At 42.5% G+C, this 18,469-nt stretch overlaps 1 protein-coding gene across 26 annotated transcripts in view; it reads left to right on the top strand.

The window, feature by feature from the left end:
- The window catches only part of MYT1L (myelin transcription factor 1 like), a 1,206,615-nt gene that overhangs the window by 668,177 nt on the left and 519,969 nt on the right, over positions 1-18,469 (top strand). For 7 of the 26 annotated variants that reach the window (XM_069235856.1, XM_069235866.1, XM_069235871.1 and 4 more), the window contains exon 4: positions 14,622-14,678. The exons of the other annotated variants lie outside the window; for them this stretch is intronic. In XM_069235856.1, the coding sequence (XP_069091957.1) occupies positions 14,643-14,678 (36 nt within the window). In that variant the 5' untranslated portion in view covers positions 14,622-14,642. The remainder of the gene's footprint in view (positions 1-14,621; positions 14,679-18,469) is intronic. 26 annotated transcript variants of the gene reach the window in all.

The raw sequence follows: 18,469 nt of genomic DNA, 5'->3' as shown, positions 1-18,469 counted from the left end.
TTTTTGAAACAAAATGTCTATGTTTTTTGGACTTCACACTGGAATTTTAAAGGGCAGAGTCCTAACCTTAATTGTTTAATTTTCAATACTTAAAGGTAAATTATCTGGCTTTTAATTTAGATGACTAATATATTTTTTCTTGCAGTGTCACCCATTCAATTCTTGAGCTGGTAGGGGCAAAGAGTTATACGTGTAAGTTCTTCTCAGTTCCAATAAGACACTGATCTTTACCTTTTAGCAAGAGCGCTCACTTCTTTGATTCCCCTCTTTCTACTTCAAAATAGGAACATTGGTGAGTCTCAGCAGGAGCAGGTACCTACCTGATGTGCTTGCAGACAGTATTCTGATTTGGTCCATTAATGCACCCACCTATGCTAATTACCAAGTTGTTCGCTCTCCTAGGTTTGTCTGTCAGATAGATATCAAAAGAAGTAGCTAATATGGAGATTTATTTTTTATTTGGTGATGCTTCTACCTAAGATAAAGCTAATTGCTGCTTCTTGGCTGACTGGATGAAAGTAACACAATTTAAGATCTGATAAAATACAAATTTAAAGTAAAAATATGAGGTGTTGTACAACTAATCAGTGAGGATGACAATTGTATGATGACTTGATATCAGTGTTAAATTGTAAGTAACAGTTTTGCCTGAAAATAAAATAAAAACTTTGAAATACTTCTTCCTTCTCAATAATGCATTTCTCTTAGTGTATGGAATAGGATAGAAAACTATTTTTCAGTATATTCTATAGTGGGCTTTGTGTCTGTCCTGTGGACCTCGCATATGTGTGAGGTATGAGTAGAATGTTCGGGGTATAATAGAATGTATGGTGGAATGTACGTGATTGTTTGAGTGGAAGGTCAGTTGGAGAACGTGTGTTACCACGAGGGCCAGTTGGGGCTTCTTTGTTATTCAAATCTTGAACTTTTATTAAACCTTACCTACTGTTCACTGAGATGTCTGGATTTGTTTTTTAAACAGGGTGGATACTAAGGGAGAAATATAATACCTGTTTAAACTCTAATAAATTTAAATGACGAAAATGAAAACAGCCAAGATGTTGGTTTCATTTAACAAAAGTACATTTATGGCTAAAATGTTTCTAATTATAACTGCTATGAATTCACAAAAGGATTCCTGGTAGGTGTAAATGGATTTACGAGTGAAGAGAAATCTACAGTAGTAAACTCCATGCAAGAGGTATGAAGTGGGCATTGAAAGGAGAGGTTTGCCTTGTAAGTCTGTGAGTGTCTACAAACATGTAAATTTGTGAATATTCACAAACTCCAGCCCAACCCGAAGAAATTGTCAAAAAGTAGCTGGATCTAAGGGCAAGAACTAAAGTAACTCCCTTCCAAGAAGAAAAAGAGAACGTCTCGCCCCAAAAGATGATAAGGACGAAGGAGAAGAGTTTTTTCATAGGGAACAATGTTTCCCCATGGAGATTTATTTTTACAAATGTGCATGTGCATAGTGGAGTCCATTTCCCCATGCATAAATCTTTATGTAGAATCATGCAGAGCGAAAGAAGGATCCTGTGTTTTAAGTAACATGATATTTCTAGTTGGACCCATGGACATTTTTGCCATGCGCAGCTTTTCAGGAGTACTTCTGGGAGAGTTTATGTAACAAAAAAACATAAAGGTATGTTCAGGTGAAGATGGAATCCCTGCACATTATGGGGCATATTTACAAGTCCCTTAGCACCACTAAAGTGTCACTTTTTGTGACGCTCCAGTGGCACTGTGCATTACACATATTTGCAAGGTGGCACTAAGCCATGTTTTGTAGCTTAGCACCGACTTGTGAGTATGGCCCCGGATGCAGTTTTCTGCGGCAGAGGGGCGTGCAATGGGTGTTGCTGTGGGCATTCCACTGCAACACCCTTTGCTTTTGATGCTGCCCTGGATTTACAAGAATCTGTAAATCTGTGGCAGTGCCAAAAACTAACGCCACCTCAGGGGCGGCATTAGCATGGTGCAACAAGGAGAAATGCTTTGATTTCCCAGATTCTGTTTTTCTATGTGTGCTGCATTCAGCAAAACCGCCATGAATGATTGTTTATGTGCAAGAAGATGCCCCTTCCTGCACATAAACAATCATTAAATAATGACGATTTGGTACTTCTCTGCGTGCTGTATTTTGAAGCACACATAGAAGTGCCAGATCACCATTGCAGATTGTTTATGTGCAGGAAGGGGCACGTTCCTGCACATAAACAATCCTACTCTTCACTGCAGACACCCTTATACTATGGTACAAGGATGCATGCGTTGGCAGCTAAATTTTGCGCCAGCGCTAGGGGAAACCAATGGGTGCGCCGTATATTTGTAAATACGGTGCATCCCTGTGTTTTAGAACTGTTGCTGCCAATTCTGCTACAGCACCATGCTGCACCAGTTCATTGTAAATATGCCCCATGTTGTTGAATGAAATGGGCCCTATGTGTATTATTGCCCCTCTGTCTTACACTGGTATCCAAGGGGCAGACTGGAAAAGCCACTGAATGAGGTTTTAAACAGCTATGCCTATAAACATTGTCTACTTTTAATTTTAAATGAATGGTTTACCCAGTGGATTGTCTCTGTGTGATGCTGGTGGGTCCCTCTGGCACTCTTTTGTGGGTAAAGAAGACTCTTTTTGATCCTTTCTGCGAGTATCAGTCTCATTGGCCACAAATAAGCCCACCACCATTACTTAAAAGTGCCCAATGAAAAAAGGTGTACTAAGCCGCATTGTTGGCTGGCTTTCCTCATAGACAGGCCTGTTGTGTGCCCAAGTCCAGGCATTCCCATGCAGGACACTTATAATGTCACAGTGTATGCATGTCACACAAATGCTGCATCAAGTTATATATATAGAAGTAGGATGTTTTCCTGCTTTAGCATACAAGGTAGGTAGTGTCTTAAACTCTAAGCTCTGTTCATAGTCCGTGGCAGGATACAGGTTGGGGGAAAACTGCTGGAACCTGGCAAGTGGTGACTGCAATGCCTACCTTTCTCAGTGCCAGGCTGCCTGCTGACCATTGCAAGCCTGCTTGACCAGCTGAGTGCCCGTCCATCCTTTGCTGCTTCTGGCCTGCTGTGCACCATCTAGGCATGGATGCCATGAATTGAGAACTGACAATTCAGACATATTTTGGGTAACTGAAGGAACCTTTTTTGTCTAGTAGGTGCCACATTAGAGCTAATGTGAGATTTGTTCATGCTTCGAAGTGTGGTATGGCAATGCTTTACGTGCTATAGCCACTGTGCATGACAATAGAGCAAAGTAGTCTTGCACCTCTAATGTTCTAGGAATGGTCTTACATTAGATGTATTGCTCCAAAAGAGCTTAAGTCTGTAACTTAATATCTCATGTACCAAGGGTTTTGTATTCACATATCCTCAGATTTGATAAATCAGAAGGTTTGTGAACACTAAAATCCTTTTTTAAATGTACTAATGTACTAAGCGCACCTAATGATTCACAAAAGCGTGTTTTAATTGCTAAATTGGTTTAAGAAACATTAAGGAATCCATATTTGAAAGTTGTGTTTTAGGGGAGCCTCCTCCTGATGCCTACCCCATAAAGTATGTTTTAATATTTTTGCTACTGAAATCCAGTTGTAAACATTAATATTTTACCACCAACTCAAAGAAGGTGCTAAACCATTCACAAATAGGTAGAGGGACCCTTTCCCCTTTATGAATGGCTAATAAACATATTTTCCGATTGGCTGCTGCCTAATCTTAAAAAAGTTAATACATGTTTTCATTTTCTTTTTTAAATAAAACAAATTGTCCTTTTAGGAAAACTTGGTGTGTTTGCCCCAGCCTGATTGTTGCCAATACTGGTGGATCATACTTTGTGACCTACCCCTTTAATATTTAGTAGGAAGGTGGAATTGAGACCTACTATGATTCTGTATTCCCTAAACCAACCTATTAATACTTAGGTTGGTTCACAAAATAAGAACACATTCTGTAAAAGTCAGGGTGCACATTGTGACCCCTTTACCTAATGCATTCATCTTTGTTTCACTTTTTATCAGTATTTTTTGTAAGCCTTTGCTGCAATAAAATGAACAATGTAAAGGTGTTTATTTCTTACTGTCAATGAGAAGAAAGACTAGGTGTGGACAGTTTGAAAAAAGACATACCACAGTAACATTAAATTTGGTAATAGTAGAATCTTAGAAAAAGTCCATAGTATAAACTTTAATCATTCAAACTCTATTTTAAAATGTTAATATTTATTGAAAGACCAACTCAATAGTGAAGCTAGATTTTAAATAAATATACAGCAAATGTGACTTTAAGAATGTTACTTTTCCTCGCTTGAAGCTCCTGGAGCCTGTTAGACTTTTCATCCTTGGAGTGGTCTCCCTTAACTTTTTGCATCTGTTTCCCAGGTTGTTGATGGGTGCTGGACTCTGTTTTTTCCGTTTTTGTTACTCTGAGCACTTTACCACTGCTAACCAGTGCTAAAGTGCAAGTGCTCCTATACAAAATGTGTATATAATTGGTTCATCCAGGATTGGCATATTTGATTTACTAGTAAGTCCCTAGTACAGTGCACTAGAGGTGCTAAGGGCCTGTAAATCAAATGCTACTAGTGGGCCTGCAGCACTGGTTGTGCCACCCACATACGTAGCTCTGTAATCATGTCTCAGACCTGCCACTTCATTGTCTGTGTGTGCAGTTTTTAACTGTAAAGTCAACTTGGCAAGTGTACCCACTTGCCAGGCCTGAAACTTCCCTTTTCTTACATGTAAGGCAACCCTAAGGAAGGCCCTAGGTAGCCCCAAGGGCAGGGTGCAGTGTATGGTTAAGGTGGGACATATAGTAATGTGTTTTATATGTCTTGACAGTGAAATATTGCTCAATTCGTTTTTCACTGTTGCAAGGCCTGCCCCTCTCATAGGTTAACATGGGGGATACCTTTAAACCTGATTAAAGTGAAGATTCCCTTTAGGAGCGGATAGACATGTGGATTTTGGGGTATCTGAGCTCACAATTTAAAAATACATCTTTCAGTAAAGTTGATTTTAAGATTGTGTGTTTGAAAATGGCACTTTTAGAAAGTGGGCATTTTCTTGCTTAAACCATTTCTGTGAGTCAGCCTGTTTATGAATTCCCTGTCTGGGTCAGTTTGGGCTGGTTGCGCCTCTCACTAGACAGTGACACAAAGGGAGCTGGGTTGTAGCTTGTATTTCCTGATGAGCCATCTGTGCTAGGAGGGAGGGGAGGAGTGGTCACTCACACCTGAACGTTCTGTGCCTGCCCTCACACAATGCAGTCTCCAACCCCCTGGTGTGTGTCTGGGGCCTTGCCTGGACAAGGCAGGATTTCATAATCAAGAGAGGCTCTCCTTTGAAGTAAGCCTAATTCAAAGGGCAAAATGGGTATAAGAAGGGCACCCAAAACCACAGACTTTAGAACACTTCTGTAAACCAAGAGGAACCTCTGCCTGGGGAAGAGCTGAAGAGCTGAGGAAGAAGAGCTGCCCTGCCTGTGAATTTGCATTATGGAGCTGTCCTGCAGTTGCTGCTTCTGCCTGTGCTAGAGGACAAAGACTGGACTTTGCGGTGCCTTCCTTCTTGTGAAGAACTCTCAAAGGGTTTGATTTAGAGCTTGCCTCCTGTTGTTTGAAGTCTCAGGGACAACAAAGACTTCTCTCTACCAGCACCTGAAGCCTCTGGAGAGACTCCTTCTCTGCCAAGTGGTGCCGATCCAGTTCCTGGGACCTTGAGAAGAGAAGCTGGCAGCCCAAGAGTGAGAAATCCACACACCGACTGCCGTGTGGGAAAAAAGATCGACGCAACTCCGATCTGTGACTGAAAAATCGATGTGCTGCTAGCTTTGTGGGTAAAAATCGACGCTCGTCTGCAATACGACCTAAAGATCGACGCCCGCAGGTGGAGAAACGATGCACACCATAGCCGATGGAGACCGGGGAGATCGCAACCCACGCTGTGTGGTTTTTGGACCATCGTGTGGCTGAACTTCTGACGCAAACACTGCTGGGTGTGTAAAATCAACGCAAGGCCTGCCCGGACCCGAGAGTGCTGACCGGATTGGCGCATCGCTCTCTTGCGGAGAGAAGAAATGACGCACACCGACCCGACTAAAGGAGAAATGATGCAAGGTCTCGCTCATGAGTGAAATCGATGCATCGCAAGCCCTTTTTGACGTACACTCGCCTGTGTGGGGTTATTTTTGATGCACCCACGGTAAATTTTCACACTAACAGCGTTAGCATTGTGTTTAAAATTACATGAAGATTCTTTTTGGTTGTTAATTGATAATTTGACTTGTGTATTGTCGATTTTTGTCATTTTGGTCTTGTTTTGTTTAGATCAATATTCTCTATTTTTCTAAACCTGTGCTGTGTCATTTTGTAGTGTTATCATTAAGTTACTGTGTGTGGGGTACAAATACTTTACACTTAGCACTCTGAAGTTACGCCTGCCTGCTCGTGCCAAGCTACCAAGGGGGTGAGCGTGGATTACCTGTGGGTGATTCTCTTTTACCCTGACTAGAGGGAGGGTCCTTGCTTGGACAGGGGGTACCCTGACTGCCAATGAAAGACCCCATTTCTAACAGAGCCTAATTTACATTGGCTCTCCAGGAGCTATCTAGCTAAGTGATTGACCTTAATTAGGTGCAAAAACAGCTCCCAGAGCAGTGATAAAAGCTTAGGTGAGGCAAGGTGTTTTTCTTCCCTTGGCAGGAAGACTAGTTGGGATAGGCCAAGGAACAAAATGAAGATGGACCTGCCCTGTCACAAAAAAATGTCTGGTGATATCTGGAGAGAATCAACCATTGTCCCCTTAGTCAGGCTGGCTCCAAAGCCAATGGAAGGAGAGCTACTCCCACAACCCATTTTGAGTGACCACAGAGGTGGGGGGCTGCCCCTTACCAGGGTCACACTGTGGCTATACAGGCTCGGGTTCCACAAGGCAACATCCTCTGAATATTTTCTGGATCTGGATTAAAAGAAGCCTGAACCGGATGTCTGTGACCTGAAAGAAGCCCTGAAGGACTGGATCTGCTCCCTCTTCAACCCAAGACAAAGAAGTGGACTCCTGGGGTCAGTTGGCCGACCTCCTGTGTGACTTGGCTGTAGCGTTATTCAAAGCTGCAACATGCTTTTGTTCCTGAAGTGCCCAGTTGACCTGTTTCAACTTGACCTGCCCTGGACCCAGCTGGTCACTTCTGCTGGAGTGAAGTTTGGCTCCCAAGTGCTCTTCCTGGGGTCATGGGAGGTTCTGCTGTGTTTAACTAGAGTTTTCTTCCACCCCAGAAAACCTGGAACTTTAAAACCACCCCAGCCAATCTACTGTGCAGCCTTGCTGGTCTGAGAAAACAGCTTTCTCCTGCTTGGAGCTCCGTGGCAGGAAATTCAATTCAGCTTATACTCAGTGAGAAGACATCCAGCCTCAATGAACTCCACATATATCACATATGGGCAGCAAAGTGACTTTACACCACTCATATGAGATATTTTATAACATGGCACCAGGTCTGTCAAGGCAGCCGTGGGTTGCTGCAGGATAAACTGCAACAAGCATATAAGAATACAAGTTTTCAAGTCCTATGTGCATAAAAATCTTGACATGAAATATTCTAAATTGTGGCTGTCACATTTCTGCAGCAAGAAAATTAAAATGTGCTACTTTTGCATGGACTGGCACAAGCATTTCATTTGAAAAGGCCTGCAATAAGTATAAAATAAATATTTCCCTATTTTGTCTCAGCAAAAACCTATCAAATTAATATTCACAACATTCTGTTAGTTATTTAAAATCTAACTCATTGGTGAACTTAGAGTTTTAGTGCAACTTTTACAAGTATGAATTTTAGAAAATGTAGGGCCTGCTTTAGATTTCAGCAGACGGATTGCTCTGTCACAAGAGTGATGGATAGCCTGTCTGCCAAAATATAAATACCATAGGATATGATGGGATTTATATTTCAGTGGACGGGCTATCCATCACCGTTGTGATGGAGTAACCAAAGTCTAAATCATGCCCTTTATCACCCCTGAGCCATGACAGCCTCAAACAATGGATCTGCCATGCTATCCCCATTGCAGTGTTAGTAATTAGAGATCCTTTCTCCAGAACTAACTTGACTACTTACAATGAGCCTCATCATGTTGTTTCTGCAGAACTAACGGCAATTTGGGTCCAAGACCGTGGTGAAAGATTCCCCACAGAAAGATATAGAGAGTTAAAGGAACATCAATATCACATTTATTTGGGGCAGGTAAGGGTAGGGAAGATTTTGTGTTCATGTAAAAGCAAATCTAGAGTGTGAGTCTGCCTTTGAAGTTGGCCTCTTCCTCTTCCTGAGTCTTTCTACCCCGTGTGGTGACTGGGGAACAGAAACAGCTTAAGAAATGATAATACTGATGGAGATGGGGAGGAACCCCATTTTTAGTAACCAAGCCCAATGTGGGCCTGGAAGGTCTAAAGCAGTTGAAACAGCTTTCTGCCATCTTTGAAAAAAACTAAAATAAGCTTTTTTGGGGGATATTATAGTTGTACACCAGAAGAAGAAGCCTGCTTGGTTTATTCTATTTGCCTGTTCAAGGACAGAGTTATGGGTTCGTTTCTTTTTGTATGCAAACCCGGGAGGTGATTTTCAAAGGATCTGGGAAGCTGCCTTTCTGTGACCCAAATGGAAATCCTGCACTAGATATCACCCTGAAAAAAGGTACCAGCAGGCCCCTTAGGAATGGGGTTTTGCTTGTGGCCTATCGGACGCATGGGAAGAGAAGTCTCTCTATCTCTTGCATATAGCTTGAATCCCTCTGAAGATACCTTTAAAGTTTAGAGCATTGTAAGCAACCAGGAAGACTCTGTGCCACTTTTGACAAAATTAGGAGATAAAAATATGTTCAGCTTCAGGATGACTGAGAGAAAGGCAGAGGCTGATGAGAAAGGCACAACTTACACGGGCAAGATTTCGTAGTTCATCCTGCTCACAGCTTTTGTTGCAGCAAAGAAAGCTTAACTTGAATCTCACAGAAAATGTATACAAACTTGAGGTGCTGTAACTTTCAGACTTGCACGAATAGAGGCTTTCCGCTTCCAATAAAATAATTAAGTCTGAATGTAAACCCAAGAGTGGGCGAATGTCAGATGGTGGCTCTAGGTATCATAGACATTTGCAGATACTCTTTGACCTCAATTTAGCATTTTGTGCTGTAGTGTGGTCAGTTTTATGTATCCGTTGCGCGTTAGCTTCAGGCTTTTAGGCCTTTGTGCACTTTGCCCTGGATGTATTTTATTCCTTTGCTCGCAGCTTAGAGCCTCTGTGCACTTTGCTCTAACTGCTTTTTATTCGGCTTCGTACTGTTAGTTTTCAAATAACCAGTTCTACGGTCTTGTTTTATTTTTTATATCACACTGTTTAGCCTACTTCAACACTGGAGTCCTCAATAACACATTCTTGTTCACTCTGTGCTTTAGTCAAGTGTACAGTCTGGTACATTGCCGATAGACGTGGTAGGAGTTTAGTCTTTGGCATTCTTGCGTAGGGACATTTTGTGATCACACTGACATGTTAGTTATAAAAACACTTTCTTGTCCCAATACACGCAAGAGGGAGATTCTGACCAGGGAACCACAACTATACGCTGACTGCCTCGTTGCAGATGCTGAACCAGATCACAGGCCTTTGCTCAGGTATGAGGGTTGATGGCTTCCCAGGGAATCTGAAAGGCAAGTTAGAAGCTTAACATGCTGTGCTCGAAATAGAACTAGCTGAGAGAGAGTAGAAATTATTAACACCATGATAGCGTTATTCTTATGTTTCACTCTCCTCGTGACTATTTCAATCCTGCTGTGTTGTATGGTTCTGGTTATTGCGGCTCACGCCTTAATATCTAAAATGCAGTTGTTTTATTAAAACAATCTATAAAACTCAAACTGCCTTTGTCATTTGTATATGAGATCGTACTGTAAATGAGAGAGCTGGTTTGGATCTGAGTGACCACCACTTCCCTGAGAAGTTCCAAAGATGTAATGCGCTAGTCTGCCCAATCATCCCTTCCCCTTGGGAGAGATGGGGCACTGCTAGTTAGCCGGAGCAAAACCGGATTTAGGGTGACAGAGGTCCTTCCAAGTGGGTCAGACTCAGTCCCCCACACCGTGAACGATCCTGCTACCTAGAAATCCAGTAGTCTCATTTAGGATAATGAGAGCCCACGCGACAGTGCCAAAACTCAAAGCTTCAGTGATGTTCTGAATCTGACATATTTGAAATCTTTTAGCCCTCAGTGACAACATAATCCTCCTTGCCCTGCTGAAGACCTTTTTCCACCAGAAAGTCAACTAAATCGGGCCAAACCACCAGGCTTTACCAGGCCTTCACCCCATTAGAGTTAGCAGGAAGAAGCACCTCGGACCATGTCACCCACACTCCACAGAGTAACATTGACTTTCAAATGGACTCTCCTCATCCCCTTTTCCAATTTCTATCCTCGGTGTCTAATTTCAATAACCATTATTCTTTTCTATTGCTAAATTTGTTTGGTGGCTTTATCTTTCTTGTGTTTAATATTGTTTTGGCGTTGGTAAAATATTTTACATGCATTACCTCTGAGAAAAGCCTGTTGCGCCACAGCGTCCAGCAGTCGGTCTCAGGTTCCTCTTTGAACCCTACAGATGCACTCCCTTTATATACTGGTATCATTTTATAAAAAAGACACTTTATAACCTTTATAAAGAACTCTCCTAATTGCATATGCAAGATACCGGTGTATGATTGTGAAATCATCTAACACAATTACTAATACAGGATTGAGATGTAGACTAAGGTTTGTCGAAATTTGTAAAGTTGTATCTTGTCAAATGAGTAGAGTTTGGGGTTTAAGCTTTGTCAGCTTCACGAAGTTGACATAGCTTTAACAGAGAGTAGTTGAAGAAAAATAATGTAAAAAGGGAGTTTTTGTGAAAATATACAGCACAAAATGTTTTTTGAACAAAACAGTTGTATGAAATAGTTCACCTATAGCTACAGTTTTGAGAAAGTGACAAATTTGGCAACTTCAAAAAAGTCAATGAATTTATCACCTTCACATTTTGCCAGTGGTCCTGTATTTTCTTACACCACTAATGTAGGCACGGTGTATGTAAAGGGGGTGAACATTAGCAGAGAACTAGAGAACACAGTGAAAGGCAAAGACTTTACGGAGGCACATGTCCTACTTTTAAACTACTCAGCTGTTTGCACCTGTTTTGCTTCAGAAATGGAAAGAGCAGGCCCTGAATGAGCGAGAATAGTCATGTCAATTTGATAAGAATGTAAGCATTCTATTTAGTCGCAGATTCTGCCCTTCTTCACCTTTGCCGTTTTCTTTCTTCAAGTCAGGTAAGACTTTAAGGCCCATATTTATACTTTTTTAATGCTGCATTTGCGTAACTTTTTTGATGCAAAAGCGGCGGCAACTTGCAAAATACAACTGTATTTTGAAAGTTTGCACCGTTTTTGCATCAAAAAGTGGCGCAAATGTGGCGCTAAAAAAGTATAAATATGGGCCTAAGTCTGGGAGATCTATTTATGTCAATGCAATTTCCCACTAGAGCATACTCTTTTTCTTTTCCTGTTCCTAATCTCTTCTTCAGATTGAGGCAATTTTAGAAGGATCTGGGCTGTGCCAAAGTTATCTGCCTACCCCACTTTATATTGATGTTTGCTGTCAGACGACTTGCTCAAGGTAATTTTTCATAAAAATTGATTTTCATTACTCTTAGAGTATTATTGTACTTCCATCAGTTAGCTCTTGAGGAAACAGGGGTCTGCTAGTTGCCCACCTCCCAAAGAGTCATCCTCCCAACAGCAGGTTCTGCGGTACTCACCCAGGGAACCTGTTTTGGTTTCCCTGATTATACAAAATAGGCAGGTGACAATAAATTAGCAGAATTTGCACAAAGGCCCAAGAAACAAGTCCTTAATGTGTAATGGGAACCTGCAGTTGTTCACAATGAAATCTTCGCTGGTGCAGAAACTCACAAATGCAGAAAATGCTATAAAATGTTGCTAAGCCTATCATTTTAGCTAGGGCCAGAGGATTTCTGCAGTACAGGAGAGCCAAATGATGTAGCAGGGTTGAGTAAATTATGCAGCAAGAAAATGCAAATAATGCTGCATAATACAGCACATTATGTGATAGAATGTCATCATTATTTTGCCATTTATACACTGTCTGGGCATTGGTCAAACCTTATAAAACCAGTTTAACACCCAAATATTGCAACAAGCAACAGAAAGGTGGCCAGCCAACCTTTGCAAAGAGCCCTCCACTGTGCTGCAACACATGTCCCTGTGTTTTTAGGCCCATATTTATGGAAGGTTTACACTGCCTAAGCCTAATTTGTCCATATTTACATTTTGAAGCAAGACCCGTCTAGCGTCAAAATATCTGAGTTAGCGCCATTTTTTTGAAGCGCCAACCCACCTTGCATCGTATTGTGACAGTGATATGCAAGGTAGGCGTTCCCTTCCAAAAAATGACACTAGCCCTCCAGCACCATATTTACCTCTGAACGCAAAAATAACGCAAAGTAAGGAAGCGGACCCAAAAAATGACGCTGAGGCCGATTAGTCAAAATGTAACGCGTGGTCAGACCTGGCATTAAAGAGAGGCCCACACACCACAACTCACAACAAACACACAGAAGGAGCATTAACAATCTCCAGGACAACATGGAAGTGTCACTGCTCCAGCTTGGCACACACCGCAGATGTCAGCGAGGTCAACAGGTCCCTCCACCACCACTGCAGCTACCCCAAACACCACCACAGCAGCGGAGAAGGTGGGAGAGGCTCTTACGGCAGCATACACTTGCCCTTCCTCTTCTCCTTCTCCTGGGTCTTTGCTGGACCCTCCTGGCTGGTATTTGGGTAATTGGGGTCTCCCTGGGGACCCTCCTGGCTGAAATCTCTATCTTGCGTTTCATTTTGTATGTTTACTGATTGTGCCTTGTTTTTTTTATGCTAATGTGATTAAAAATGGTGCTAATTCGTTTTGAGGGATTAATATGTGCCGCAACACGGTCTAGCGCCACTTTTGCAGCATTAGCGTAATTTTTACTTAAGGCATGCCGCAATGGTTAGCGTCATTTGTTTTAGGCTAACCGTTCCTTAGCGCCATCACGTGTCATTTTTTAAATATGGTGCACGGATGGCGCTAGGGAATGACGTTAGCTCACATTAATAATTATGATGTACAACTGCCCTAGCGCAGTTGTGCGTCATTTTTCATAAATAGGGGACTAAGGGCCAGATGTAGCAAAGGTTTAGCGACTCGCAAACGGCGAAAAACGCCATTTGCGAGTTGCTAAAGCCACTTTGCTATGTAGAAAGGTATTTAGCGAGTCGGAAACCGACTGGCAAAATGCATTTCCGACTCGCAAATAGGAAGGGGTGTTCCCTTCCTATTTGCGACTCGCAATGCAATGTAATTCCATTTGCGACCGGGAATGCGGTCGCAAATGGACTCGCAGTTACCATCCACTTGAGGTGGATGGTAACCCAGTCGCAAACGGGAAGGGGTCCCCATGGGACCCCTTCCCCTTTGTGTCTGGCATTAAAAATAATTTTTCAGAGCAGGCAGTGGTCCAATGGACCACTACCTGCCCTGAAAAATACCGAAACTAAAGGTTTTGGTTTATTTTTCAAAGTGCAGCTCGTTTTCCTTTAAGGAAAATGGGTTGCACTTTGAAAAAAAAAAACTGCTTTATTTAAAAGCAGTCACGGACATGGAGGTCTGCTGACTACAGCAGGCCTCCATCCCCGTGAGTGCCCTGAATCGCTATGGGGTCGTAAATTGCGACCCACCTCATTAATATTAATGAGGTGGGTCTTTGCGACCCCATAGCAACTCGCAATTTGGATCCTACCTACATCTGGCCCTTAGTTTTTAATAGTTTAAGCTAGAAACTATTTGTTTTGCTAAAATCTGCAGATTATGCAGCAGATAATGGATAATGTGGCAAACCTATAATTATGTGAAAAACACCACGTAATTCCAGTGGCCTTGGTGATGGCTTTATCATTTCTTCAGTACATTAACTATTTACAGTTATTGCTGCTGACTAATCTAATAATTCTATAAAACAATGATGTCAATGAGAGCTGCTGTTTTCTGAAAATATTGTAAACCCAGGTCCCATGGGAGTAAGGGTTGTCTTTGTTTGAGGAGACCTACGAAAAACAGGGCAAGTGCTCCAAACAGAGGCACAGGTCGCCTCTGCTCATCTTCTCTGATACCACAATAGAGTTAGGGAGGAGCTGACAATGTCTCCCACCCACCCAGGAGAGCCTACAGCCGCCCCTTCCCCCAGATGCCTTCCCTGTCACCCACCTAACACACTCTCACCTCCCGATTAATTCCAGGTCCAGCTGGTTATTCCCCATTCTGGGGGCTTTAAGTTGTGATCCCCATTATCTCGCACTGAGATACCAGATGGAATAATTAATTCTGGCACTTGTATCTCTCCACGGATATAATGGGGAACTCTTAATGGCAGCTATACAGCTTTATGAAAATAATATGTTTTTGTAACACGTAGCAATATTTAACCATCAAACGTCAGTCACTCTTGTCGCTTTCTTTTTCATTACAGTGAGGCATCTTGAAAATCTCAATGTCAAGAGGTACTTTGTCAGATCCAAACTCAAAAGTGAGTGATTTTTACATAATTACACTTTGGCCATCAATGTGACTTGTTTGGAGCTAAATTGCTTGGAGGCCTAGCGGTCAGGGCTATTCCATGTTGCCCACACCCAGGAAAACCACATTATACTGAGGGCGAAGCTGTGGGCGAATACAATTTCTGTGCCAAGGAGTGTGCAGATTATCAAATAAAAAAATTGAATTAAATGAAAAACCTGTATCTTTCCCGTATGACTTTAAATTACATACAGTAATCTGTTTAGCTATTCCGTTATATATAGACTGTTTCTCTTGTGCCAATAAGTGTGTACGTGGTCATTTGAACAGATTTTATGCATAATTTGTAGTGATAAAAAATATAGATATGATATAAAAATACATCTTTATTCATGTTGTATGAAAGCTAACAGAGATATTGGCCGGCTATTGGACACAATTATTTGCCGGATTTTAATATCACACATAATTTAAATGGCAATCTGAGCTGTTGGGTGATTTTTAATTTGCCACGTGTATAGTGAAATCAATAGAGGGAAAATTAGGCTCTCCTTTAATTAGAAGTAACCTGGTTGATTTATTGCCAGAACAGACTGTTCCTGTTACTTGATGACTGGGCAAACTGATCACGTTAAGCAGAATACAAAGGCTCGCGCTCACCTTAGATTTATATTAATGGCGTTGTTTTTGAATTCGCAGTACTATTTGAATTTCAAACCTCAACATTTAACCAATGAATCTCCTTCTGTATAAGCATATTTAGGGCCTCTTTTTGAGAGGTTATATTCCATCAGGAGTGGTAACATTCAAGAAATTCTGCTACTCAAAATTTAGAATCGGACGGTGTCCCTGGTCCGGAATTACTGGCCGCAAATTCCAGTCCCAAAAATCCTGGATCTGCGAACTCCGGACAGGAAATTGCAGGGCCGATGAAAATGGGCCCAGGTTCACTGCATGTGTATGCACCCCGGGTGAAACCCCTACAGTGGGCAGGGCAGGTGCTATGGGCAGGTGCACAACCTGGCACCAACCAAACCCTGCTGTATGCTCTCCTCAGTCAGGACCCTGACCCCCTTACTGAGCGCCGGGGCTGGCCACAAGCATTGAAAAGAACATTTGCAGAGCCATGGGCCTCGTGTTTTGAAGGCATATAAGCACTAGTATTAAGTGTTGGGCGTATCAATCCAATTCGTAAACCCACATCTGTGCAGGCGATCGCTGGGATTCTCTTAGGCCCCTGCGAACACCGGCAGTGAGTCGCCTCTTTCTGCCATCCTCCACTCCCAAATGCCTCAGGCCACGTCTTCGGTAACTGATCATGGCTCCACGTGAATGGGCCCTATTTTGGATCACCTACATTGTCCCTTGCATCTCTTGTACGTTCTTCATAGATGTGCACGTCTTTATTTCTCAATCAATCAAAGCATTTGTAAAGCGCACTACTCACCTGTGAGGGTCTCAAGGTGCTGATGGGGGGCTGCTACTAATCGAACAGCCAGGTCTTGATGTGTCTCCTCAACGTAAGTAGGTCCTGTGTCTGTTGTAGGTGGGTGGGAAGAGTGTTCCACGTCTTGGCAGAGAGGTGGGAGAACGATCTGCCGCCGGCAGTCATTCTGTGGATGCGTGGGATGGTGGCGAGGGCAAGGTCAGCGGAGCAAAGCTGTTGGGTCGGGGTGTCGAAAGAGAGCCGTGTGTTGAGGTATTCTGGTCCGGTGTTGTGTAGTGCCTTGTGAGCATGGGTGAGGAGCTTCCCTCGGGCTCGCAATACATTTAGAGTCCTGATGATGATCCCGACATCTTGAAATCTTGAAGGGATCGAAACGGTGTTGACCTTAAACATGGACCATTTACATTCTATCTATTATATTAACGTGCCATGCTATTCTTGTTTCGTTGATACACACATTGATCTTGCTCTGTCACTTTTTTGCATCACATATAAAAGACCAAGAACATGTTTTACACTAAAAACTCACTGCATCAGTGTTTTTATGGCAATTTCTGATTTTTTATTATAATGCCATGTGAATGTAAACATTGTAATTAATGTTGATAGGGACCATTGTCCTTTTTGTTACTCAGCTGCACTGGAAGCATTTAGGCTCTGGAATTAAGTGTTGGCATGATCATTTGTACTTTTGCTTTTCTGACCTGCTTAAATTTTGGCCTAACCACATATGCACATATGTTTGGATGAATCAGTTCTGCTGAGAGAAAAAATGTTGCTTTAGGACTTTTGAAAAAGGAGTAAGACATCGCTTGATTAGCAATAGAGGAGTTCCCACTAAGTTAAGCAACACAGGGCCTTATTTGCAAGGCCCTGGCGTCGCCGCTGGATAATTTCTTTTGACACAGTGGAGGCGCAATATCAACTCAATGTTTACAAAGTGACACTATACGCCTCTAGCGCCACTTTCCTATGCATTCTTTTTCCATAGCGTTGGATCTGGATGTGCCAGAACCCAACAATGATATGCAAGGTAGGCGTTCCCCCTAAAAAAACACGGAGTACTTATGCAGCTATATTTGCAAGCTTTTTGGAAAATTATGCACCATTTGCAAAAGTTGTGCAGAGTCTTCAATGCATTAAAGAATAATGCCTGTTCAGACCAGGCGTAAAAATGATGCGTTGGCACAGGTAAATAAAGATAATGTACCCAAATCACCCTGGCAATCTCTAGGACACCATGGACCTACTCCTACTTTGGATTGGAGCACCTAGGAGACCACCACAGCCACCACCATCACCGCCACCACAGAGGCAGGGCAGGAGAAGGGAGCGCATATATCAACAGCGTATCTCACTAATAGGACTCACAAAGGAAGAGATAATCATCTATTACCATCTCAGGAGGGAGTCCATTGTACAGGCGCTACACCTGATTGCACCAAGACTACAGACTACTGATTGCACGAGGACTACAGGCAACAGTCGACAGGTCACCAACATCCCACCACAGACACAGCTCCTGGCTGACCATCGTGGGTTGATCACAAATGTGGTGGCAATATACCCTGGCACTATGCATGATTCATTCATATTCCAGCACTCCATCATCAACCAACGATTCCAGAATGGACAGTATGCGAATGGTCTACTTGTAGGTAAGCAAATAGCAAGAAATCTAACAGACACAATAACAAATAGATATGGGGGACCCAATACACAGCGCACTGTCTACATAGATGGGGACTACAGGATGAGGGCCATTTCACATACAAGCACCATGCTTCAGTTAACATATGCAATGCAAATCACCCTGACATATATGTGAATACATGTCACGTCAGTTTTGCAGACATTGAATGATGTAAAGGCACACAGCCATGCATGGCAGGCAGGAAATCTAGCCAACATCACTGTGTGCAAGAGAAGTGTACCATTTCTACTGGGGGTGTTCACATCCAACAAACATGGGCCATCAACCATGTCATGGTTCCCACACCAGGAACTATGTGCAAGGTGACAAAGCACGGCTTATGGGTAGGTGACATGTAACTGTACAAATGTATAATAATCACCCAAATCACTCCTATCACACATGTGTAATGCTACACAAAAATCACTCACCATGCCTCTGAGGCAGCAGCCTTGGCTGGAAGGTCACCTGCACATGCAAACACAATTCTGCAAGCAAAGAAGAAGCCCTACAACCCCTGATGAAAGTGTGAATTTACATTTGCTAGGCAACTTGTCTGCAAGTCTAGTTGGAAAGAATCATAAAGTGCAGTAGGCCCCAAACACTCTGTACCTATTCCTCTTCTCATAGATGTTGTGCAGTGCAGGAAGTTGTGTAGCTG

This window comes from Pleurodeles waltl, chromosome 5 (assembly GCF_031143425.1).
Source record: "Pleurodeles waltl isolate 20211129_DDA chromosome 5, aPleWal1.hap1.20221129, whole genome shotgun sequence".
Classification (NCBI taxonomy): domain Eukaryota; kingdom Metazoa; phylum Chordata; class Amphibia; order Caudata; family Salamandridae; genus Pleurodeles; species Pleurodeles waltl.
The sequence above is the reverse complement of the archived record's forward strand: the minus strand, read 5'-3'. Positions and strand labels throughout refer to the sequence as shown.